The sequence below is a fragment of the Podarcis bocagei genome (genome assembly GCF_964188305.1).
Source record: "Podarcis bocagei genome assembly, chromosome: 1".
NCBI classification, from domain to species: Eukaryota; Metazoa; Chordata; class Lepidosauria; order Squamata; family Lacertidae; genus Podarcis; species Podarcis bocagei.
The window spans coordinates 109,310,627-109,335,283 of NC_138125.1; the positions used below are offsets into that span (position 1 = coordinate 109,310,627).

General features: G+C 42.4%; 2 protein-coding genes across 7 annotated transcripts in view; one reads left to right on the plus strand and one right to left on the minus strand.

Moving 5' to 3' along the window:
* UPP2 (uridine phosphorylase 2) overlaps positions 1–11,761 on the plus strand; it is a 33,815-nt gene extending 22,054 nt beyond the window's left edge. Inside the window, exons 4-7 of the mRNA XM_081187818.1 lie at positions 210–324; positions 2,556–2,765; positions 7,777–7,923; positions 10,441–11,761. Coding sequence (XP_081043944.1) covers positions 210–324; positions 2,556–2,765; positions 7,777–7,923; positions 10,441–10,610 — 642 coding nt within the window. The 3' untranslated portion in view covers positions 10,611–11,761. The remainder of the gene's footprint in view (positions 1–209; positions 325–2,555; positions 2,766–7,776; positions 7,924–10,440) is intronic.
* Positions 11,762–20,634: 8,873 nt separating this feature from the next.
* CCDC148 (coiled-coil domain containing 148) overlaps positions 20,635–24,657 on the minus strand; it is a gene marked incomplete at its 5' end in the record, with an annotated part of 106,305 nt that continues 102,282 nt past the window's right edge. For all 6 annotated transcript variants that reach the window (XM_081187503.1, XM_081187499.1, XM_081187501.1 and 3 more), the window contains 2 exons: positions 20,635–20,865; positions 22,297–22,437. In XM_081187503.1, coding sequence (XP_081043629.1) covers positions 20,713–20,865; positions 22,297–22,437 — 294 coding nt within the window. In that variant the 3' untranslated portion in view covers positions 20,635–20,712. The remainder of the gene's footprint in view (positions 20,866–22,296; positions 22,438–24,657) is intronic.

Below are 24,657 nucleotides of genomic sequence, written 5' to 3' on the forward strand. Positions count from 1 at the left end.
GGCCAACTGGATACTAGCCATGCTGTCAATGGGGGATAGCAAAATTACATGCCCTTTCCCTTGGCTGGATCACTCCCTGCATATCCACTGGCATAGGCTTCTATTGTGCACCAGTACTTTTATGCTTAAGGTTATTATTTTGATTTTTTAAAAATCAGTTTGGCTTAGAATGTATAAAGTTATATTGCTTCTCTTTTTTTTCTTAACAGCATGGGATGGGTGTTCCATCCATTTCTATCATGCTTCATGAGCTAATCAAATTGCTACACCATGCAAAATGCCGTGATGTTACCATTATACGCATCGGTACTTCAGGGGGATTAGGTGAGCAAAGAATTTTGCTGCTACCAGGCGCAGGAGATGGAAATGAAATACATCTCAAGAAAAGGTCGTGTCTTTATGAGATTTTTGTACTTAAAAAAAAAAATCAAGTCAACAAATATCAACCTGCTAATATATATGAAAGATCACAAATATGTATTTTTCTAATGTAGCATCAGCTTGAAAACACAGGACTTGATGTTCTTCTTAAAGTCATTTGGATTTGATTTCCCCCTAACTGACCCAAATACCAACACATATGAGTGACTGATAAAAACACACAAACACACACACACCATGCTATCCATACTGTGAAAATGCTTTGTTCCAATGACCAAAAAAATGTTCTCCAAAATTTAGATTCCTGCTTTTTAAAATAAGGATTTCCCATAGAATTAAGGCAAATACTGTAAGAATCTTAATGAGAAAAGAAAGTCTCGTTGCAAGCAACGAATGATAAACTCCCCCTTGAAATGAGTTTGTACAGTGCACATAGCAGACTGGACAATTCTGTCCAGGTACAAAGTAACTGACAGTCCTTTCACCCACTGAAAGTTGCGTGTCGAGGTCCCCAGGGCCACCCCAATAACTCACACATCACACGGAATTTTTGTTTAAGATTTTTGGCATAATTTTGGCCACAACTTTATTAAAATACAAATTTGTGAGTGGTTGCTTAGGCATTGGTTGCGACTATCTGCCCCCACCGTGGGGGACAGACTGACATTCCGCACGATGCGAAAGTCAGAATAGGGGAATACACTTGGGGGTAGCGACGGAGCAGGGAACCTGCCCTCACCCCAAATGCAACCAGGAGCTCATTGCTATGGCCCGAGCCCCCTTGACAGAGTGGACAAGCAATAGTTAGCCCCCAATTCCTTTAACGGAATCCCTTGCAGCAGCAGCATTAGAGGGGCAGGCACAGCTAATCCATGCCCCTCAACCAACCAAACCATAAACCAATGCCTAACCGCGAACCTTACAAGTTGTGACGATTTGCTACGCAGTACGCAAAAACCAAATGGCCCCAGCCAATCAGCCAGATAGACAAAATTCCTACCGGGCCCCTGCCCCAAGAGCAGACGACCCCATGATAGGCATAGCAAGGTCAAAGCGAACAACCCTAATTCTAGGGAGGGGGGGACGGGCAATCCGATGCACGGTTGAAAAGAGGAAGCCCTAGCCTCGTGCCAGGAGTTTTAGCATTTCTGGCTGTCAATCAACAAATGGCAACATTAACTTCTTCCCAACAACAAGAGAAGCCCCAATCGCATCAGTGGCCAATTAGCCCGCCCCCAACTTTGGAGTGTCCTGGTGGCCCCCACCGCAACACGTGCTCTCCATGAAGGAGAACACGCTTTATCTGAATGAGATCTAGAATTATATGTCACTTTTAAAGACCTGATAGATGACAATCACTGCCATGGACCAGAATGCCCTATATACACTTCATAACTGGGGTGGTACACATGAGTAACATTTTGAGTAAATGGCTGTGTGTACGCCATACATTTAAAGCGTACACACAAACACCCAGCAAAGAATCCTTGGAACTGTAGTTTGTTAAGGATGTGAGGCAGGAACAAACTACAGTTCTCAGAATTCTTTGAGCAGAAGCAAGGGGAAACAAGTAGTATAAAAGGTAAAGGGACCCCTGACCATTAGGTGCAGTCATGGCCAACTCTGAGGTTGCAGCGCTCATCTCGCTTTATTGGCCAAGGGAGCCGGCGTACAGCTTCCAGGTCATGTGGCCAGCATGACTAAGCCGCTTCTGGCAAATCTGAGCAGCGCACGGAAACACCATTTACATTCCCGCCAGAGCGGTACCTATTTATCTACTTGCACTGGCGTGCTTTCGAACTGCTAGGTTGGCAGGAGCAGGGACCGAGCAGCGGGAGCTCACCCTGTCACGGGGATTCGAACCGCCGACCTTCTGATCAGCAAGTCCTAGGCTTTGTGGTTTAACCCACAGCGCCACCCGCGTCCCTTAACAAGTAGTATAAGTGCGTTTTAAGTGTAAGGTGTGGATGTATCCAATTCCACCTCTATGAAAATTCAATCACTTCCCTCCCACATGGCATGTAACCTCCTGCCAGTCTATTTCTTGCAGAAACTTAGCTGACTAGCCAAATGTTTTGTTATGTTCATGATCACCGAGATCAAGCTTCCTATAATGTATAATTGCGGGCTTATTTATTGCAGTCTTTGAACTTTATCCCCATTTCTGTTTTCAGGGATTGAGCCTGGCTCTGTTGTAATAACAGACACGGCTGTTGATTCATTTTTTAAGCCGCAGTTTGAGCAGGTGATATTGGACAATGTGGTAACGCGAAGCACGGAACTTGATCGAGACCTTGCTGAGGAACTACTTGAATGTAGCAGACAGATTAAGGATTTCCCATCCCTCATTGGCCATACAATGTGCACTGATGATTTTTATGAGGGTGAGTGGGAACTGCTTTATACACTTAATGATTCATTCTTTTAATCCCAAACTTAAAAGTGGGAGGTTAGGATATGAAAACATTATAAAGGTCATGACACAGCTTTGCCAGGTTTGTCTTGTGCTGTCTACGGGCTTATGGTTACTTTTATCATTGTGTCTTTTAGTTGTTCCACCTGGCCTTTGGATTGGAGCCAATTTGATTCCCTCCGCCCCCTTTTTCTTTTTTCTTTTCCTTCTCCTGCAATGAGGCTCCATTTTAATATTTTAATGTTCCATTATTTTAATGTTGTATTTTATTTTTGTTTTTAAGTTGTAATCACTCATCTTGTTTTTATTATTGCTTGTAAGCCGCTCTGAGCCCGGCCTTGGCTGGGGAGGGCGGGGTATAAATAAAAAATTATTATTATTATTATTATTATAACTTAAAGAGCAACCCCATACATGCGTACTCAGAAGTAAGTACCATTGCACCCAATGGGACTTACTTCTAGGATAAGATAAGAGCCTTAAATGTTGTAGAACAAACAAAAATGAACAACAGTGCAGTCTTAAAGACATTTAGGACAGAAGCAATTCCCACTAAATTCAACAGTTAGGCTTACTTCTGTGTAAGTGTGCATGGGATTGCTTCCACTGACGGTAATCCTATGTACACTTGCCTGAGAATAAGCTTCACTGAACACAGTTGGACTTAAATAGCAATTCTATGCATGTTTATGCAGAACTAACTTTCTTTTCACGGACTTTCATGGACCGCGGGTGGCGCTGTGGGTTAATCCACAGTGCCTAGGACTTGCTGATCGAAAGGTCGGCGGTTCGAATCCCTGCACAACGGGGTGAGCTCCCGTCGTTCGGTCCCAGCTCCTGCCTACCTAGCAGTTCGAAAGCACCCCAAAGTGCAAGTAGATAAATAGGGACCGCTTTCTAGCGGGAAGGTAAACGGCATTTCCGTGTGCTGCGCTGGTGCTGGCTCGCCAGCTGCAGCTTAGTCCCGCTGGCCACATGACCCGGAAGCTGTCTTCGGACAAGCGCCGGCTCCCGGCCTCGAGTGAGATGAGCGCGCAACCCCAGAGTCGGTCACGACTGGACCTTTGGTCAGGGGTACCTTTACCTTTACCTTTTTAACTTTCTTTACCTACTTTCCTTACCCACTAGAATAAACTGTAGTAATTTTTCCTTAATTTTTAAGGATTAATGAAATATACCGTATTTTTCGCCCTATAGGACGCAATTTTTCCCCTCCAAAAATGAAGGGGAAATGTGTGTGTGTCCTATGGGGTGAATGCAGGCTTCAGGAAGCTATCCGCAAGTCGTGGGAGCCCGGCGCGAAGTCGCGCAGCTCTCCCAAGGCTTGCGGAGAGCTGTCTGCATCCTGAAGCCTGGGGCGCGTTGAGCTCAGCGCGCCCCAGGCTTCGAGCTTCGAGCAGCTCTCCGCAAGCCATGGGAGAGCTGCGCGACTTCGGGCAGATATCCGCAAGCCTGGGGAGACCGGCTTTACCTTTGAGAATATTTGAGAGGAGCATTCTGCCTCTCCTGTTTTTACAGAATATTTCTTGAAAGAATTGTTTTGAAGGAAAATGAGGCAACAGTTATCTTTAATTCTTCTATGGTTACTTATTACTTTAGATGTGTCATAATGGGGTGAAATCAAATTCAACCACGAACGTTTATCAGATAAATAAATGAATACTGAATTTTTCACCATATCTGGAGGTAGCTGTTTGAACAAGTGCCCACAGACTGTATATTTTTTGGTTACTACATAATCTGGAGTCTCATCTGCAAGTGAAAAGTGATCTAAAGGGAAAGTATTATATAGTTGTTAAAAGGAGTTTAAGGTGGTGTACATGGCTCTCTCCATCTTCACTTAATCTTCATTAACAACCCTGTGAGATAGGTTAGGCTGAGAGGCAGGAACTGGCCCAAGGTCACCCAGTGGGCTTCATGGATGAGTGGGAAATTGAATTCCGGTCTCCCAATTCCTAGACCGACACTCTGACCGCTACACCACAGTGGGTCTAAAGTGCCAAGCATATTAGAATCAAGTTTATAAGTTTTCAGTAATGTAACATACTTTCCAAACAATAGCCTGGTTCTCATTTCACATTAAACCATGGTCCACTTGCTGGCCACCATGGACAAAATAAGCCAGAGTCTGGCTTGTTGAGACATCCAAACCTGGCCTTGTTTGCCTTGCCCCAAGCAAGCCAACAAGCAATAACCAAGGTCTGTTCTTGGCTCATCGTTCATAGTTAGTTTGGGGAAAACAGCAACCCTTAAAGAAAATCAGCTGAGGCCTTTCAGCACGTGTCTCCCCACCATCAGGGGTGATGCTGATATCCATAGGGCAGAGGTCTTTTCAGCTTTGGCCTCCCAAAGGAAGCTCACCTGACAATGACACTCCCCCTGTAGACACCGGGGGGGGGGACGACCCTCTTGTTTTTTATATGGTAAAGTTTTTGGCTGCTGCTGCTGCTGTTTTTTTCTGCTGTTTTACATTGTGGTTTTCTCATAACGTATTTTCTTTTTCTTAATCTTTATTTTTTTAAATCTCTCTCTCACCACACACACACACACCATGACAGTGAATCCAACTTCCCATTTCTTCCTTAGAAAAATCTAAGGTTCCCTTGATAACAATTGCCCGTCCATCCCTCATCCTCAACAACTTGTACAAATTCATTGTCGTTCTGTAAGAAACGACCATATCGTGTTAAACAGTTAAAGTAAAATAGTCCCTTGTCAATAATCATAACATCATGTTAGCAGCTGGATTACACTCTAGTTACTTCCTGTGACAGGATTATAGCTTCCAAAATTACTTTACAGAAGAAAAATGTCAAGAAGTGTGGCATTTATGTAAATAACCATTAGCGCCTCTGTGCTACCTTAGAACCTTTTCTTTGGAGGCAATTAAATGCTGTTTGCAAAGTGGATGAAACAGAATAAATGGAGAATTAATAATCTGAGGCCTATTTATAAACTGTTGGATCTGTTTGCAAGCACAGCCATCTGTGGTTTTGCTCAAGGCCACATTTTATCAAAGCCATTTCAGAGGATTAATGCAGAAATGAAAACACAATGAAATGGTTTGCCCAGGTTTAGTACAAGATGAAGGTATGTACTTGGCATATTCAAAAATATTACTTACAATTAAAATAAGCACAGCTTATTATGCTTTTCATTAACAAGAAGCCTAAACTAGATAGTGTGCTGTTGGTGGGATCGCCAATCACGGAGTCTGTTATAAACATTAAATGGCGGCGGGGGGGACATTATTGTTGGTGGCACCAGAAGGGAGGCTTATGTGAAAAATCACCTGCCCCACATAGAAATTAGCAATTGGGGGGGCAGAATCACCCACAACATGGCTGCTAAGAAAGCCACTACTGCATTGTGTAGCCAGGCCCTTAGATTCCAGCTTCTACTTAAAACAATAATTGGCAATGCAATTTTATGGATAGCTACACAGAACTAAGACTCTAAAATGTGTAGAGTTCAATGAGGTAATTGTCGTGCTATTACAATACTTCCATTACACTTGACCCTACTGGCCATGCTGGCTGGGTCTGACAGGAGCAGAGGTCCAAAAACATCTGGAGGGCCACAGATTCCAAATTCATCACATATAGGAATGAAGCAGAATGAGATCCCTTGCACTATCCTTTATTTTTATGAGGAACTAATATTTGGTGTAGTGATGTATGGAAGTGAGATAGTGATGTGTGGAAGTGAGAGCTGGACCATAAAGAAGGCTGATCGCCGAAGAATTGATGCTTTTGAATTATGGTGCTGGAGGAGACTCTTGAGAGTCCCATGGACTGCAAGAAGATCAAACCTATCCATTCTGAAGGAAATCAGCCCTGAGTGCTCACTGGAAGGACAGATCCTGAAGCTGATGCTCCAATACTTTGGCCACCTCATGGGAAGAGAAGACTCCCTGGAAAGACCCTGATGTTGGGAAAGATTGAGGGCACAAAGAGAAGGGGACAACAGAGGACGAGATGGTTGGACAGTGTTCTCGAAGCAACCAGCATGAGTTTGACCAAACTGCGGGAGGCAGTGGAAGACAGGAGTGCCTGGCGTGCTCTGGTCCATGGGGTCACGAAGAGTTGGACACGACTAAACAACAACAAAGATTTGGTGGCACTAATTAAAGAAACTACTTCCCAGAGCATTTAATAATATTTCTTTCCATGCATATGTAAACATTTTATACTATTTGAGCTTAAAACTTTGCATTTCAATACAGATGTTCCCACCTTCCCTACACCATAGCTTGGTGCTGTATTTTCTTCACTACAGGGTTAAAAAGCAGCAGAAGATTGGGGCATATAATGCAAGGGCACGCAATGCACCACCTCCTGGCTCAATAAGTGTGAAAATACATGCTGCTCCAGTTAGGAACGTTAAAAGTCATGCTGGCGAACATTACCAAATCAAACCACCTGCTAGCCAGTACATACTAGCTAAGTGGCACATACATCTCAGATCAGGTGGGTGGCTATACAACCACCAAATTTCTGTCTCCCCCACCTGTGAAATGTCAGCCAATAAACAGTTCACTGCCTTAAAGCAGAACAGTGGTAAAACAAATAGAGATTGTGTTTTGTGGGCTCCCCAGCATTGGATACAATGCTATTGTCTTCTAGTGTACTAGTGCTACTGTTGTTTCATTACTGTTTTGTGCTGCTTTCCTCTGCACAGGATAACAGAGCGCATTATCCTTAATTTATTGAATCTTCACCATAGTAATACAATGTTTTCAGACTCCGCATTTTTATATGCCTCTTTTGCGCTGTTTTGTTGGAATGTTAAAAAATACATGGCAGATAAGATATTAATATTTCAACGCGCATGCTATTAAAATAAAAAAATCCTGAGGTTTTCGTTTAAGCATACCGTTGGCAAATTGGGTTTTCTGAAGAAAGCATTCTTTGAGACTGCAGTCAACTCTGCCAACACATAGAAGTATAAAATACTTACATTTCCTTTTCTTTCCTTCTAAGGTCAGGGACGATTAGATGGAGCGTTGTGTTCCTTCTCCCGTGAAAAAAAGCTGGAGTACTTAAAAAGAGCTTACAATGCTGGAGTTAGAAACATAGAAATGGAGTCTACTGTATTTGCTGCTATGTGCAGGCTTTGTGGCCTTAAAGGTAAGACAGAGTGTAGATCTGGCTTTAAAATTGTTTCCCTCCTTTGCTGATGCTTCCTCCTTGCAACCCTCTTCTCTGAGAAGCACAAAGCGCTTTTCACTGCACTGTGACTGTCCACCATCTTTAGCTAAAGTGAATAATTAAGGCTCTGTCTTCACTGACACAGTATACTTGTGTCTGATTGAGGGATGGAAGCGTCCGTCATTTTGAGTTCTCTCCGTTTCTCATTTTCTAATCTTAAATTCAGTTCTCCACATTTTGCACCAATTTGCGATTTTTTAAAAAAACAATCCTCAAGAAAATTCACCAGGATAATAAACACATTTTTGTGTATGCAGTTTTGGCTGACATTTTTGCAAGCAATTTTCCTACACAGAAATATCTTCACTAATATCTTCCTTATCATGCATCCTTCCCAATAATATATGAAACGTTTGTAAACATTTTATAGAGAACTGCATCACAGAACTTGGAATAACAGGATGGCTGTGTTTCTGTGTGCATATTATTTCAGAAAACACAAATATGATAGATTTGACTTGGAATATGTATTAAAGTGAATTTCTTTGCCATACGACATCTGAATGATACTATTTCTTACTGAAAATGGAGGTTCATATGACTGAATGCTCCTTCTCTCCCCCCCTCAAAAAATTATCTGTACACAAGATCACAAAATTTTGTTCTTATTTTATTGGTAGGGAGAAAATTAGGCTAGAATCGCTTCCCTCAAGCTCTTAGCACCCTCAGGCAGCTGTTGAGACCTCAGTTCAAATAAGCAGCTTCATCACAGCAACTGAACTCATAAATCCTCTACCCTTTTCTGGAATCTGATCCATAGATCCAAGGACTAATACTGAGAATTTATTCAAAACCATCATTTCCCCAAAGGAAAGTCTGGTCCTGGCTTTTCAGATTTTATAAATCGATTATATGAGATTGATTGGGATGCATTGTACCCAAGGGGGAGTGGATTAATGATGTTAGAAAAACCAAAACATTTTAAGCCAGCTTGTGAAAATTTTCTAAGACTTTCATGTCAGTGTGTGTGTGTGTGTGTGTGTGTGTTGTTTCATTTTATAGTGGCTGCAAAGGTCACTGAGTTCCTCCTGACATTCTGGGGGTTGCATTCACTGTTTTTATTCAAGCTATTTTTAAAAGCTGATGATATAAAGATCCACTGGTCAGAGCTTACATTTGAACTACTAACAAGAGCATTTCAGGAAGAATTTCTTTGTGCTATGCATTCCCTTCCATACCTCTCTTGGAATCACAACCCTCGTTGGATTTTTATTATGGGGTTTTCTTATGTGGCTGTATTAGGGCAACCGAGGAAAATAGGTTTATAATCGTTTACAGGTCACACTGATGACCTCTACCAATTATAACTGAACTGCAGCTATGAAGGCTGCCAGTTTCTTTAAGAGTAGTGGCATGGTAAGGAATGCCAAATAAGGGTGAAGTTTTTGCATTACAGTCAATAGCTAGGGTGGCAATGTGTGCAACTTTGCAGAGGACCATCTTCTATTTGAAGGATTTAATTTAAAGATGAACAGCAATAAGAAGGGAGAGCAGGGACCTCGGTGCTACCTGTTATCAGTTAGCAAACTTGGACGGCAGAACAGTATTAAATTTTGTTAATTTGCTCTAAATTTCCATTGACGACATAAATTAGCATAGGCAAATCTGTCTTTTTTTAAAGGATGCATCCCCTCCCCCAGTTCCACTGATTTTCCACAGTACCTCCCCTCACCAAGAAAAACAGCACCTCATGGGAGCAACTTTTGCCTACCCTCACTGATTTATTTCAGTGTGCTTAAGAACTGGAAGGTCCAATCTCAGAGAGAGAGAAGAATGCTCCATCAATAACGAAGTTTGCCTTGAAGATTTTTTTTAAAAAAATCATTTGACAATGTTTGAAAAGCCCAAATGGCTAAACCTTTCTTCCTGTTGGTCCTCCACTCATTTTCCCAGAAGTAAAAAAATGCCTTATGCTTGGGAAGGAGTTAATGGGTACCGGAAAGCCCCTTTCACACATGAGAGGATCTCATTGGTTTCTGCAAGGAAATATGGTCAATGGTTCCCAGCTGAGAATTGATGCTCTGCACAGCATTTGCAGTGCATGGGCACAGAAAGGATTGGGGGGGGGGGCTTTTGTTAAAGAGGGGCAGAACCTCAGTCAGCTATGTATTTTTATTGAGGGGCAGCTGCCCCTCTCTGCCCCCCCCCCCCGGCAATGCCCATGGCCACATGGAGCCACTTGTTTGTAAAAGAGACCTTTGTTGCCAACTGTTACCCGCTCCCCCTTTCTCAAGTTAAAGCTTTTCCTTTTCCTTCTTGGAGATGTAGGGGAGGCTAGTAGCAAAGACAGATTCGATGTAAACAAACGGGCTGCAAACAAATAAAATTAGATTCCAGTCACCATCTCTGGGAAGATTGCGTTTGGTCTATGTATCTGAAATAAAAAAACAAGCCTGAACATCTTGTTTTACCTTCTCCTGTTCACCTGGCTTCTAGCTGCAGTCGTCTGTGTGACTCTGCTTAATCGGCTTGAAGGAGACCAAATCACAGCACCTCACGAAGTTCTTCTGGATTACCAGCAACGACCTCAGCAGCTGATTTCATTGTTCATCAGAAAATGCCTTGGATTATGGAACCCTAATGGATTATCAGAAGATGTCATCTAGAACAGATACGAAATGGGATACTCTCTCTCTCTCTCTCTCTCTCTCTCTCTCTCTCTCTCTCTCTGAGTCTCTCTCACACAGATTGTCTTTTAAGTCTCAACGTCTAGACCAGCCTGCTGCCCTCCATATATTGTTGAACTACAACTCCCATCATTCCCTGGCCATGCTGGCTGGAACTGATAGGAGTCCAAGAATATTTGGAGGGCCACAAGTCAGTCTTCTCTGCTATAATCTACTGACAAGCCTTCAATCCAAAAGTCATGAGGAACTTCCTTTTCATTGCACAAATATCTGAACGGAGCTCTCCCATGCCATGCATCTGGCAATGCTTTGCCCATGGGTGTCAGCTAAAGCAGCCAGTGAAAGGTATCTTTAGTTATCATTAAGGGCTGTTTATAATAGCGAGCCAAGCTAACTCTTGTACCTCAGAGATTACTTCCCAGTTGGCTCAAAAGCGAATCTACTGCTCTTGCATGTTACTGTTGTTCAGCACACCTGTGAAGAAAGGCTAGAATATTATCCTACAACACAGTGGGGTAACATTTCATTTTAGACATCTGTCAGAAATTGATCAAACAGCCTGGAAATGTTTAGACAGAACATGTCAATGTATAGCAGCTCCACAGCAGCACAGAAAAATGTTCCTAGTTGATTATACTGTGATCCTAGCTGAATATGTAGCACTTTAATGTTGATTTCTACCTGAGCGTTTCAGTAAATACCAGGTGATGAGCTGCATGATGACAGAGGAACCCAAAAAATGGAAGGGAAAGGAGGCATTACAGATTCAGAAAATATGATCAGAAATTACTACCGACAAGTACTGTATTCATATTTGCTTGCTTATCTGAACTCACATGAGGAATTGTCTTCTTTTTCTAAATGTAAAAAGTGTACCTTGTGCCGGCTTAGGAGTCCAATTCTTTCCATAACCTATTTGCTTTTTAAACTGCTGTGTGCAATTGCATTTGAGATTGTGCTGCTTTGTAATAAGCTTAAATTATTTATATACTTCATTGTTTAATATATCACATTACATCTGTTTAACACTTCTGCAAAATTGGTTAATAAAGACTTTAAAAGAGAAAGAGGAAAGACTGTTGGGGGTGGGGAGTGATCGTTTATCTAATAAATATTCATGAAATGTTTAATATAGTATGTTTTAAAAGACAGAGGGGGGCACAAAATCATATTATGGCACTTGCAAAAAAGATGTTTAGTATATTCTAGAGTTTTATTCTCCCCCTTACTTTAATCTCCTTTGTTGGACTAGCAGTAACAAGACTCAGGTTCAAATCCTCAATTGTTGGACTCTTGGAGAAAGTGGGTTTGTTGTGCAAAAGCACCACATCAGTTTCTATTGTGCAACCTGAATTTGTTGGTATGTGATTGAATCTCACCCGAAAATAGCAACAGTCTGGAACCACCAGCAAAACAAGTTTCTAACTACACATATAGGTTTAATAGCTTTGGTGAAACAGGAGTCCAAATTTTTCATGACATCTCTTTTATCAAGTTGCACCCTGAAGACACTGCTTCCTATGAATCAAGGCCAGACGGTATTTTAAAATCATGGCATCAGCCCCAAAGTAGCCCAGTTGCCTCAGAGCAGTGGTGTCACACAAAAAAAGACTAATGTTTTCTTGGGTTAATGCATTCTTCTACAGTAAGAGATACACCTCACTAAGGCTGCATTTAGAAGGTGAATTTTGGCACTCTGATCATTTATTTTAACAATTTCTTAGCCACACCTCATCATTAAATGATTATAAGCTGGCATACATAGAAAAGTATGACTAGAATTAGCTATGCAGGGAGTGGCAGAAATGTGAAAGGGCAGGTACCTTTTTCTTGGAATATTAATTATATTATACAAGAGACTAGGGCCCTGCGGGACGTGACATCTTTCCGCAGGGCCTGCAAGACAGAGCTGTTCCACCAGGCCTTTGGCCAAGGCACAGCCTGACGCCCTCCTTTCGTAATTCTTCACAGAACTCTAGCCCAATGGTTGCCATCAATTTGATTTGAACTGATTTTATAATGAATTGATTTTAGAATGCTGTATTATTTTTGGATTTTTTGTCAGAACGTTCTCAGAGGGTTAGAGTAGGGTCACACATGTCCACAGCCCTTAGCCTTAACACCGGCTCACCACAGGGTTGTGTGTTGAGTCCCCTGCTCTACACTCTCTATACGTATGACTGTACAGCCATCTATTCCAGCAACAAAATCATCAAGTTTGCTGATGACACTACGGTGGTAGGGCTCATTTCAGGAGGGGATGAGTCCGCCTATCGGGACGAGGTGGAGCGGCTCTGTGTTTGGTGTGGAGAGAACAATCTGGCTCTTAATACGGCTAAGACCAAGGAATTGGTGGTGGATTACAGGGGAAAAAAGGCGGACATTCAGCCCTTGTATATCAACGGGGAACGGGTGGAGAGGGTGGCGGAATTCAGGTTTTTGGGAGTAGCTATCGATCAGGGCATGACTTGGAGCGCACATACCACTGCTCTGGTGAAGAAGGCCCAGCAGAGAATTTATTTCCTCAGACTTTTAAAGAAGAACAATCTGAGTGAGAGACTGCTGGTGTGCTTCTACCGAGGCTCCATAGAGAGCATTCTTACATACTGTATTTGTGCTTGGTTCTCCAGTTGTACAGCTAGGGAGAGGAAGGTGCTCCAGAAGGTCATAACCACAGCCCAAAGGATTATTGGTCATCCTCTCCCATCTTTGGAAGAACTGTACGGTTCCCGTTGTCTTAGGAAAGCAAATAACATCCTGCAGGATTCATCTCACCCGGGACACGGTCTGTTTGCACTACTGCCTTCTGGCAGGAGATATAGAAACATCAAGTCAAAGACAAATAGACTGAAAAACAGTTTCTATCCAAGAGCTGTGGCCTTTTTGAATGCTGTAACTCGATAGTGTGACCTGGGAGTTTGATGGGTGTGGTGTGGGTGTGGCTGGAATGTGGTTTGTTTGGTTGTTGTTGTTGTTTTGCTTTTGATGTTTTAAGGGATGGCATCCAATTTCGTTGCACTTTGTACAATGTTGCACTTGTGTAATGACAATAAAGAATCTATTCTATTCTATTCTATTCTATTCTATTTTACTGTTGTTAGCCGCTCTGAGCCCGGCTTCCGCTGGGGAGGGTGGGATATAAATAATTTTTATTTATTATTATTATTATTATTATTATTATTATTATTATTATTATTATTATTATATACCCCAAAGTACACGTACCAAACAGCATGCTGTTGTCTACTCTCTGTCAGACCCTTGAAATGATGACGGCCAACAGACACTGAAGCATTCTACAGGTCTAAACAGGCAGGAGATGGAGAAACCTAGTAGCACTGAAACGACGTCATCAATCATTGCTCATGGCTGTAACTCAGGGGTGGGGAACCTGACGCCCAGGGGCCAAATGTGCCCTTCCAGGCCCCTCTGTCCAAGCATCAGGACTCTCCCTGAGCCATGCACAAGGTCAAACCACCATTGCTCCTGCTCCATGCCCTCCTGAAGTGCTTGTGTGCGCGCACAGAAGGCTGTGACTTTTGACTGGAATGTAGGCTGCTGTAGAAAAGAGTCACATCCGTTACTTTGCTGATTTTGGCCCCACCCACTACTGGCATATGTCCCCCAGAAGGGAATGTGGCCCTTGGGCTGAAAAGTGTTCCCCACCACTGCTCTAGCTGGAAGCAGCTTATGCAGTAGTCATTTGAATGTCACCCAGCAGGGAAGTAGTGGCTGTTGATAATTCCTTCTCTCAGTAAACATAGCGTTTTCTATCTGTAAGGCTGAACTAGATTGCTTTAAGGGCTAAGACCACTAGGGGCACAGAGAGAGGGAATAATCAAGGGCTACTAGTTACCTGTTGTGTAGTACAGTACGTTCCTTCCTTTTCATTTCCAGAGTTTTAGAATAATGAACTTGATCACTGCTGATATTTCCACCTCTCTTAATTGGTTTTATGATTCAGTGCTTTCCCCATTGCAAAATACCCAGGAAGCATGTTTAGGCCATTTGTTTGGGGGCAGCTATGGAAACGTCCACAGGTGCAGATCTTTTAATTCTAGATCAGTGGGTAAAATGGGAGTGCTTTATTTTAGGAACAGAAATAAAACTTTTTTTTTTCTTATTTGAAATCTAAACTAGACCTCAGAGCCTACACTGCAGAAGTCAGAGATTATTGCAGTAATCAACTGTGCCATGCTGCAAGGAAAGCTGTAATTTCTGTACAGTGAATTGCAAAGAACAAAGCATCCATCACAATTCACAGAGTGCATGAATTTAGAGCTTTCTCCCAAGGTTTGGGGGAGTACGCTGTACTTTTTTAAAAATAACCCCCACACTTTATCATTAACTCGCCAGTGCCAGTGAAAAACTAATTCCTCCATATGTTATCTTCTTTTCGGCACACCTCACCCAGCAATCGGGACAAGATGGCAGCAGTACCATATGGAATTATGTCGTGGTGAAGAGAATGTTAAGGTTCAGCAGATAAGCCAAAAGGAAATGGGGGGACAATGACATATTTTGCAAAAAGAAGAATGTATGGGTTACGATAATATGCTTTGTCTGATGGTGCGATACTTTTAACGATTTTGTAGTTAATAGGTTATAGATTTAAACTATGTCCTTGTCAAATTCACTATCACTGGGCTGACCATGACGAAAAATGCTCTTAGTTTTCTTCAGATTTTTACAAAGTACATTTGCAACCTCCCTATAGCCTTTTTACCTGCTTTATTGAAGCAATTGTGCATTAAACAAAAGAAAAAACAAGTGTGGCTAAATGAAGGTCGTCAAAATGGATTCCATGTCACTGAAATACTTGACCTTTTGGATCTTCGTCAACAATTAATGTCTCCTGGCTGGTTAATTTGTCTACACCTTAAAGCTTAAATACTTTTGACTTTGATGTTCATATTGCAGTCTCTGACTGCAGGGCATATGACGCTATTGCCAAACCGCTGGATTACTGATGTGTGCCAGGGATGTTTCATATGATAAAGCATAACAACAGCTACTTCCAGTAGAGACACATGCTGCAGTTTATGACCAGAGAATTCATATATAGGGAAAGTAAATTTTAATGGACTTTCCTATCTTCTCTATTCCTATATGATTTAACAGATGGGAAGAACTTCAATGCCTTGATCCATGAAGCTGATCTTTGAAGAAGGTTGGTCTGTGTGTTGTCTTAGCGTTTAGGAGTATTTTTCATGTCCAGATCTTTACAGCAAGCATACAGGACATGGGGGTGGAGAAGAGGAGGCAAAGCAGCCCCACAAGAGCTGCAAGTGAACATTGAAAAATGCCTTATACCAATTCAGACCATTATCTAGCTAAGTATTGTCCCACACTGACTGGCAGCAGATCTCCAAGGTTGCAGAGCAGTTGCTTTATCAATGAAGCCTGTGATGGGACAGAAACCTTCAATTCCTCCAGGGCCTCATCACCCCTAACAGGCTCCACCTTTTTCTTGAGAAGTGGAAGGTCTTAAGCAACAGGCCTCTAGCTTGGAATCTATCATCCATCCTCCTTTTGGGAAAAATCCCAATTTTCACCCAGGCTCCCTTCATCTCCTCCAGCCCGTAATTAATTGCACTTCTCTTGTAGCCAACTTCAGAGGACACACAATATTTCCCTAAAAGAAAACCCAACACACCAGAACAACAACACTGGCCTACACTTAAGGATGTAATGCTCTATTTTCCACGAGCCCCTGCAAGATGGATATAAACCAGGTTACCAGGCAGGGCTAATGTATTCCACACTCTCTTGGCCATAGCCCCACCCCCTGTAAATTGGTGTAGTAATGACCTGTATCTGCATTGTAGTGCAATTTTTAAAATGCTTACAAGCTAGGGTAAGGCTGGTAGAGGGAATATGACATTTTTTTGGTAAAAGAAAGACCTGAGTTGGAAAGTTCATAAGTTTCCATCTTTGCTGTTACCTTTGTCATTTTTGAGCTGACACTCAATCACAAAGTCTTGATACTTGAACTGATTCTTATGGGGCGACAATCACCTCTCCACCAGAAAAAAACCTGCAGAAAAGACAATGAGTGCTCCACTCTAGCCTTCTCTTTGTTGCAATTGGCTTTCCAAAATGTTAATCATTCTGTGGCTTCATTCATTGGCTAAAACCACTGAAAGACAGGAGCAACTTAGTGCTATAGAAAACAAATGAGAATAGCTGCTATGTCTTTTGTCTCATCTCTTGGGTTCTGTAAATGCCACAAGTCACTTTTTAAAAATGGGAACCTGGGAATAGCTTCCCCCCACCCTTGCTCCATGCTCACAGACACCGCTACATCTCCACTACTGCTACCACCTCAATTACTGCTGTCCCAAAGCCTACACACATAGAATGAACGGGCACAATCATCTTGAGAGCTGCAGCTAGATAGTTGCAGAGATAGAATAAAAAACTGATCAGAAGATTATGAATAGATAGAAAGAACAAGAACAAAGGTTTTACAAATTCTCACATTTGCCTTTGAACTCCAACGCCAACCTCTCACAATTACACGTTAGTTTTGCTCGACCTCATTATACAACACCCTTTACACTTCGTGATGCTACCAAGAACCAAGTTAAGGTTTATATTTAGGATATTGTCCATGGTGACAGCCGCTGAAGAATTATTACTATATTAAGTGCCATGTGAAATCAGCATTTAAGTCCACTAAAGAGTCATGCTGTTGTGTGGTCAGTCCCATTTTGGTATCTGAGGCAAATGACAAGATGGCATCTCCTTCTTGTTCCATGTACAGAAACTGACTAGACAAGCAACTGGTTAGCAGCAGGCTGGTTTAGGGGGTCCAGGACAGTTCTGTCCTCCAACACAGGGGCATGGTCAGGGGGGTTAGGAGGACTAGCTAGGGGTATGCCTAATAATAGGGTTGTCTCTGATATTGTGGAAATGGCCTTTCTTTAAAGGACATAGAAACATGTGGCAAGAATGGTAGCCAGTCTTTGTACATTTCCCCCCACCTCTCTCTCTCTCTCTCTCTCTCTCTCTCTCTCTCTCATGCACACAGATACAAACACACTCTATCTATCTATCTATCTATCTATCTATCTATCTATCTATCTATCCCGACTGAAAGAATTGTAGTGCCTTATCAGAATTCTGGATTTGCCTGAAGCCACGATGGGGGAAGGGAACAAAAGGGAAGGCAGGTTTGAAGGCGGCCATTTTAAACAACAGCAGAGGTCTGAATAAAGCATGGCTAGAGGGACACAGAGGAGCTGTGAGGTGTTGAAGGAGCCATGAGGGGATGAAGGAGCTTAAGGGACCTGTGAAGGCATAGAGGCGGACTGTGTGAAGTGTAAAGGGAGGGATGTGGGAGTTAGCAAGGGCACTGGGGTAATGTGAGCAGCGGTGGCAGCCCCTAGTACTTATATACATAGAGCTTGAACCATACACCCATTATGATCTTAAGGACATGTATACACATACTTTGCATGTACCGGTAAAAATATAACCTGAAAATCAGCACAAATGTGATTCAAAATCTTCTGAGTAACTCAGCTGCAGAAAGTCCACCATCTGTAGTTTTGCATCAACCCTGTTCAAGAAAATGATATGCAAATTATGATAATTGCATGCAGCTCAACCATGCAAATCAGCTCCAGGCCTCCAGATTATGACATATTCAATGTTGTTACCTTCCACCATCCTAGAAAATCTCTGTGGAAAGGCAGAATCCTTATATACCAAGTGGTTGCCACATTCATTGAAGGGAGAAAAGGAATTCAACAAGATGGGAACAAACCAGAAGGAAAATAGCTGAGGAAGCTATTTTAATTGGACCCAGCAAGCTACCTCTTCCAAACCCCTTTCCTGAGCTCCAGGGACTGTTCTTCTGTCCTACTCAGAATTACAGCGACAGATTCCTGAATGATGGTGACTGGGAACATTCTGTCTGTGTTTATTCACTGCTTCCGGGCATTATCATTGCTATGAGTCACTACCGTTGCCCAGGCCTAACCTAACACAGCAGTTGCTTTAAAATTCACATTCCACCTCAGATAGGATTAACTAGAATAATAGTTAGTAGACCATATATTTGGGGCTGCTGAATTAGGAAGAGGGCTGTTTACTTCCTCAGAGTTTGCACTGCATGTACTTCAACAGAAATCGACACAAGCAAAACTGGGTATATCACAAGCTCAGCAGTCATCCCTGCTCTGAAATATTCTCTCATCGGATTCATGCACATTTTCCATTTTACATGGACACAAAGCACTGAGAAAGCTTAAGAAGGTTCATGAAATTATACCCAGGACCATAAGAGCTGTGTGTTTATATAAGTGTGTGTGTGTGTGCGCGCGCGCGTGCGCGCGCGCGCGTGTGTGTAAAATGGTGGTATTTTTCTCTGCAGGCTGGATAACTCTAACAGAGAAGCTTCCTCCTCACGGTAGAGTTCTTCCCAAAATTCCCCGTAGGGCTTTTCTATACAGTGGAGAACTAGCAAGTCAGAAAATGACTGTGAACAACTGAGTTAAATGACATGATGTTGACCAGGACTTGGCTGTCAGCACAAACCAGGACAAATCGTGTTCAGTCATCAAGTCTGTTTAACTATGATTAAGCCCTGCTGGGACCTGCAGGGCTGTGCCTCTCGGCTACAATTGAATCCTCTGAGAAAATGGTAGGGCTGGGACTGACATTTGAAATGTGCCTGCACTGAGCTCTACAATTTATTTTCCCAGTCCCTTAAGTGAGGCTGCAAAATTTAGAAACACTGCATCAAAAAGATAGCTGTCACACAGAGCCTTATAAAATACATTGTTGCATGGCATACACATTGTGTGTGTGTATACACACACACACACACACACACACACACACACACACACACACACACACACAACTTGCCAAGACGGAACCTGCATCCAGTTCTTAATCCCAGAAATAAATTGTTTGAACTGTGGCTAATTGGCAGGCTACAGATTTTATGCACCTTGTTTACATATCTTTCATATGCATGCTGCATAAGGTCTGGGAATGCTTTTAGTGTTATAAAATGAAATGAATTATCAAGTTCACTTTCATCTAGCAGAACAAACAGGGTTCTTTGCTGTGCCATAATAAAGACCCCCATAGCTGAAATGTTCTTTCTAATTTTGTAATTTATTCTCAAGGGCTAATTTGCAAAATGAAATTGTTTGGATGATTGGTTTGCAGTAAACATGATGAATCAAATTGTCTGCCACAAGTGGAGTATAAGCTTATATTTCCATTTATAATAATAATCAAGCAAGAATAGTGCATATTCTCTTTTTGGAAAAATACAAAATCACGTTATGCAACATGCAGTGGAAGTGATGTGGGATACTACTGAGCGGGTGCTGCAAACCATTTTAGATTTTATGTGCAAGGTTTAATAAGCAAGCAAACCCAATCTGGAGGAAATATGCCCCACTAAAGACCTAACTACATTTTGCTGTCCCTGTATTGCGGAATGTTCTACATGCAAGACGAAAAAGGACATGGCATTTGCATCTCCATAGATTCCTATTGGCTGGAAAGTTACTTCAAGGATAAAGGAGACATATGGGGGAGAAGTCAAAGGCTGCATACAGATGTATAACCCAGACTTTTCTGGTTCAAGTCCAACACTCTACTCCAGGAGTAGCCAACGTGCTTCTCTCCAGATATTGTTGGACATTCGCTTCCATTGTCCTTGACTGACATGTGGTCCATTACCATGCGGAAGGCTCTACGCTGGCTACCCCGATGCAAATAATTCGGTGCATTCCTACGTGGATGTGTGTCTCCAGCAGTTTTGCTTTGCAGATTTTCATCTAAAAGAATGATTTCACCTGAAATAATTAGACTTGAAGCTTCAGTAAACTGTGTTGCCAAGAATGTGCTGTCAACAGAGCAGTGCTCAAGATTGTGGGGGAGTGTTAAAACGGTCTAATGAGCACTTCTTGGCAATACATTTTCACCAACATGACTCAGCCACAGTAACAGAACCCTTCACGACTTAGTATCCAACTTATTTCCTGAATTAAAATAGTTTATTCAAGGATTCTTAATAGACTATTCCAAAAGATTCCGAATCTTTGATTAGTGCCTAGTTGTACATTTTAAAGACTACGGACTCCATGTCTTTCCTTGGAAGTTTGGGCGGAGGGATTTTAGGCAAAAGCTCCTGAGCGTAAAGTGTTTTATGTAGTCCAGCTTCTCGTAGAGCTAACTCCACACGAACCCGGGTGTCGGAAATGATCTGTTAAAAAAAGGGGGGGAAAGAGGATGTTTATATACAGTGGTACCTCGGGTTACATACACTTCAGGTTACAGACTCCGCTAACCCAGAAATAGTACCTCAGGTTAAGAACTTTGCTTCAGGATGAGAACAGAAATCGTGCGGCGGTGCAGCAGCAGCAGCAGCAGCGGGAGGCCCCATTAACTAAAGTGGTGTTTCAGGTTAAGAACACTTTCAGGTTAAGAATGGACCTCTGGAATGAATTAAGTACTTAACCTGAGGTACCACTGTATATGAATCTGTAGGTACAGATTTTGAGCAAGTCATCTTGAAAGGAGCAGCATTGACTGCAGTGCCATTTATTAAAAAGGCAACATATATCATACTATCCTATCTGGTATTAGCCAGATGTGTATGGATAGTTTTGGATTACAGAAACATATACAGTAGAATCTCCACATGACACATATGCCTAGATATTTCTGGGGAGTAGGGCATGCACCTATTGAACAGCTATTGAACACAGAGGTACAGAATACAGTGCATGGTAACATGCATGCAACTGTAGGTGCGAATTCAGGGCACTTAAATCCCAAATCTGCCTTCCAATATCTTATTACAATATTGTAATGTGCTTATATAGACAAATGGCCACTGCAGACTAAAAATATTGGCTGCTGCAGACTAAAAATATTGCAGCAGGCAGGCAACGATGGTGGTCAGAAGGAACTGATAACAGGGCAAAAAGTAAGCAAGAGCCACAGTAGAGAAAGGTAGTACATAGAGAAGTGCCTCCTTGATTTGAATTTGGGTGTTCAGACATCCTTAAACAAACATGAGACTCCAAGCACAGCATAAATGCAGCTCTAGGTAAAAGTAAAGGGACCCCAGACCATTAGGTCCAGTTGTGGCCGACTCTGGGGTTGCGGCGCTCATCTCGCTTTATTGGCCGAGGGAGCCGGCGTACAGCTTCCGGGCCATGTGGCCAGCATGACTAAGCCGCTTCTGGCGAACCAGAGCAGCGCACGGGAACGTTGTTTACCTTCCCGCCGGAGCGGTACCTATTTATCTACTTGCACTTTGATGTGCTTTCGAACTGCTAGGTTGACAGGAGCAGGGACCGAGCAACGGGAGCTCACCCCGTCGTGGGGATTCAAACCGGTGACCTTCTGATCGGCAAGTCCTAGGCTCTGTGGTTTAACCCACAGTGCCACCCGTGTCCCTAAATGCAGCTCTAGAGCTGAGCAAAACTGGCCTCATGCAAAAGGGTTGACACTCTACCCTGTAACCCAATAAAGACTCCTAAAAATGGGGGGAAGTTCTTTACGTTTCAGATACCTATATTTCCCACCTCTAGTGGTTTCCCACACAAAGCATAATTACTCCCTGCATTTAACCTTTTTGCTGTTGGTGTGGATGTGCGTGCACACATCAGGCAGGATGGGCAACTACCTGGTCATTAGTGAATGTATGCAACTCAAACAGAGGCTTTAGCAGAACAAATTCTTCTTCTGTTCCAATGCCCATCCGAGCTTTAGATGCCACTGTGTCAGCCATCATTCTCGCAGGGTCAAACTCTGCAACAACAGCAACCTAAGAGAGATGCGGAAATCGTCAGCAGTGCAAATATTTTGTGCGACCCAACCTTAAGATCACACCTTCCTGTTTCCATGCAGGAGGTCCAGCAGACATAGGACGCACCATTTGATCTTTTTCATCATTCTTTCCACCTAGTTAGGAAGGTCTAAGAGAAAACATGCTAAAGCAGAAAAGGAGGAAGACAGTATGTTTGAAGAATGAAAGTTATGGAATTGATAAGTAGGTTCTTTCTTCTAAAAATGCCATTGCTTGTCAGAATAAATCAACCAATGATTCCATACCTACAATATTCAGGTGTCCCCAAAGCAACATCCAGTTGGTCCAGAAGAATACCATACTTGAGGGTACTGAAAGCTGCTAAGAGGTCCAGAAAAACAAACAGGAATAAACTCTTCCTGTTCAACAACCTAGTGTAGATAGGCTTCCTGGGGCAACAAGGCTATCTCAGTCCTGAATACGTGCTGGAAACCAAACTGAAATGCATATAAGTAATAAGTATTATCCAGGAACTTTTGCAGTTGAGGAACCACCACACTCATAAGCACCTTACCTAAAAAAAGAGAGTAGCTGGAAATTATCCAGCACAGTTAGATATAAAGGGATTTAACAAGGGCTTTTATATAGAGGTCTCATCATGACTAGCATTAAACCCACTGAAACTTCATTTTCTTTCAAGGAAGCATTTACCACATATTGTACCTATTAGCCAGGCCTCCTCTGGCTACACCTTTAGGCGCCTGGAGGGGGAAGAATGAAGCACACAAGTGATTGGCTTCACTCCTCCACACCCTCGCACCACACAAATTGCAAATTATAATAAAAAGCAGCTGCCAAAAAAACTATCATCATTGTAGCATCTGTGGGATAACGAGTCTCATATAACCAACATGCTGAAGTGTAATTAATGCATGAAGGGGTTAAGACCACAGAGTAAGCTGTCCTGCTAGGCTTAGCATGGGTTACACCCCCTCACCTTGGGAGGAACGTATTGTTGTATCTTAGTCTACCTGATGAACTCAGTGGGCGAAGAGGCTAAGTTGGTTGTTGCAGCTTAGCCACATGGCTCTCACAAGTCATTCTTGTGCTCCTATACCAATAATTTAGGAACCTTCACCACTTTGGAACTAAACAAAGTTTTATTGTGACTTTACTGACTGATGTATGGAAAAGCACACGAACCTGACCTTTGGAGACTTTGCAAATAAATGAATTTTTAACTTACTAAACATGTGGTATTTTCCTATGCTGGGGGAAGAGGGAAGTTTTGGGACTCACAAGGGCATATTTTTAAAGGTCTAACAGCCTGTATTTTCATGCTTTACTTTGCTGCATATTTTGTGATTTTAAATCTCTGTTGAGGTTCTCTCACCAAAGAGAGCTTGGATCTTGATATCCAAGGAATTCTCTTTTTATACCTATTTTTTCCTTGAACCAACAGCATCACGGTTGGAATCGATGGAAGCAATATTATATACAAAGTACTATTTTAATCATGAAATAGGAGGACATGGATTGTACTACTTGGTGATATACAATTTTAATGACTTTCTATTGGGGAGGGGTGGGGTTATGCTGCTCCCCTCCACAGATTTAAATAACAGAAGAAGGTCACAAGGCTGAGTGTGCTGCCTTTGTCACTGCTGAACCCAGTGGCCACAATCTTCCATAATCCATGCACTCAAGAGTGTGTTAGAAGGGGCTCTATGTGCATATTGATGTACTCGCATAGCTTTCCTCCATGTGGGGTGGGATCCTGGACCACTCCTCATGTGTAAGAGGACTATGAACACACATTGGCCAGACACATCAGTGGTAGAGACCAGAGGCCGATTTAGGGCAGCATGACTGGTTCAGTTACACTGGGCATGGAGCCTCAAGAGTGCCATAACTATTAATTAAAATGGAGCTTGAGAGGCAGGGAGACCAAATTTTGGCATCGCACAGGACACAGCTGAAATTTGAGACCCCAATGCCCACCAACTGCAGGGACAAGGCAGGCTAGTCCACACAGTCCCGTGAGCCCATCAAGCCTTATTTCAGTGCACTGAAATAATCTTCTGAACCTTCTCTGTAGTAATGGCCCTTTGGCCATTTCTGGAAAAAGAAGTCTTTGAACTAATTGAACTAATGAAATAATGTAACATAAAGGAAGCCTCATATATCAAACACAAAGAAAAGAAATCCAAAACTACCTAGGCAAGCTTTTAAAAGCCA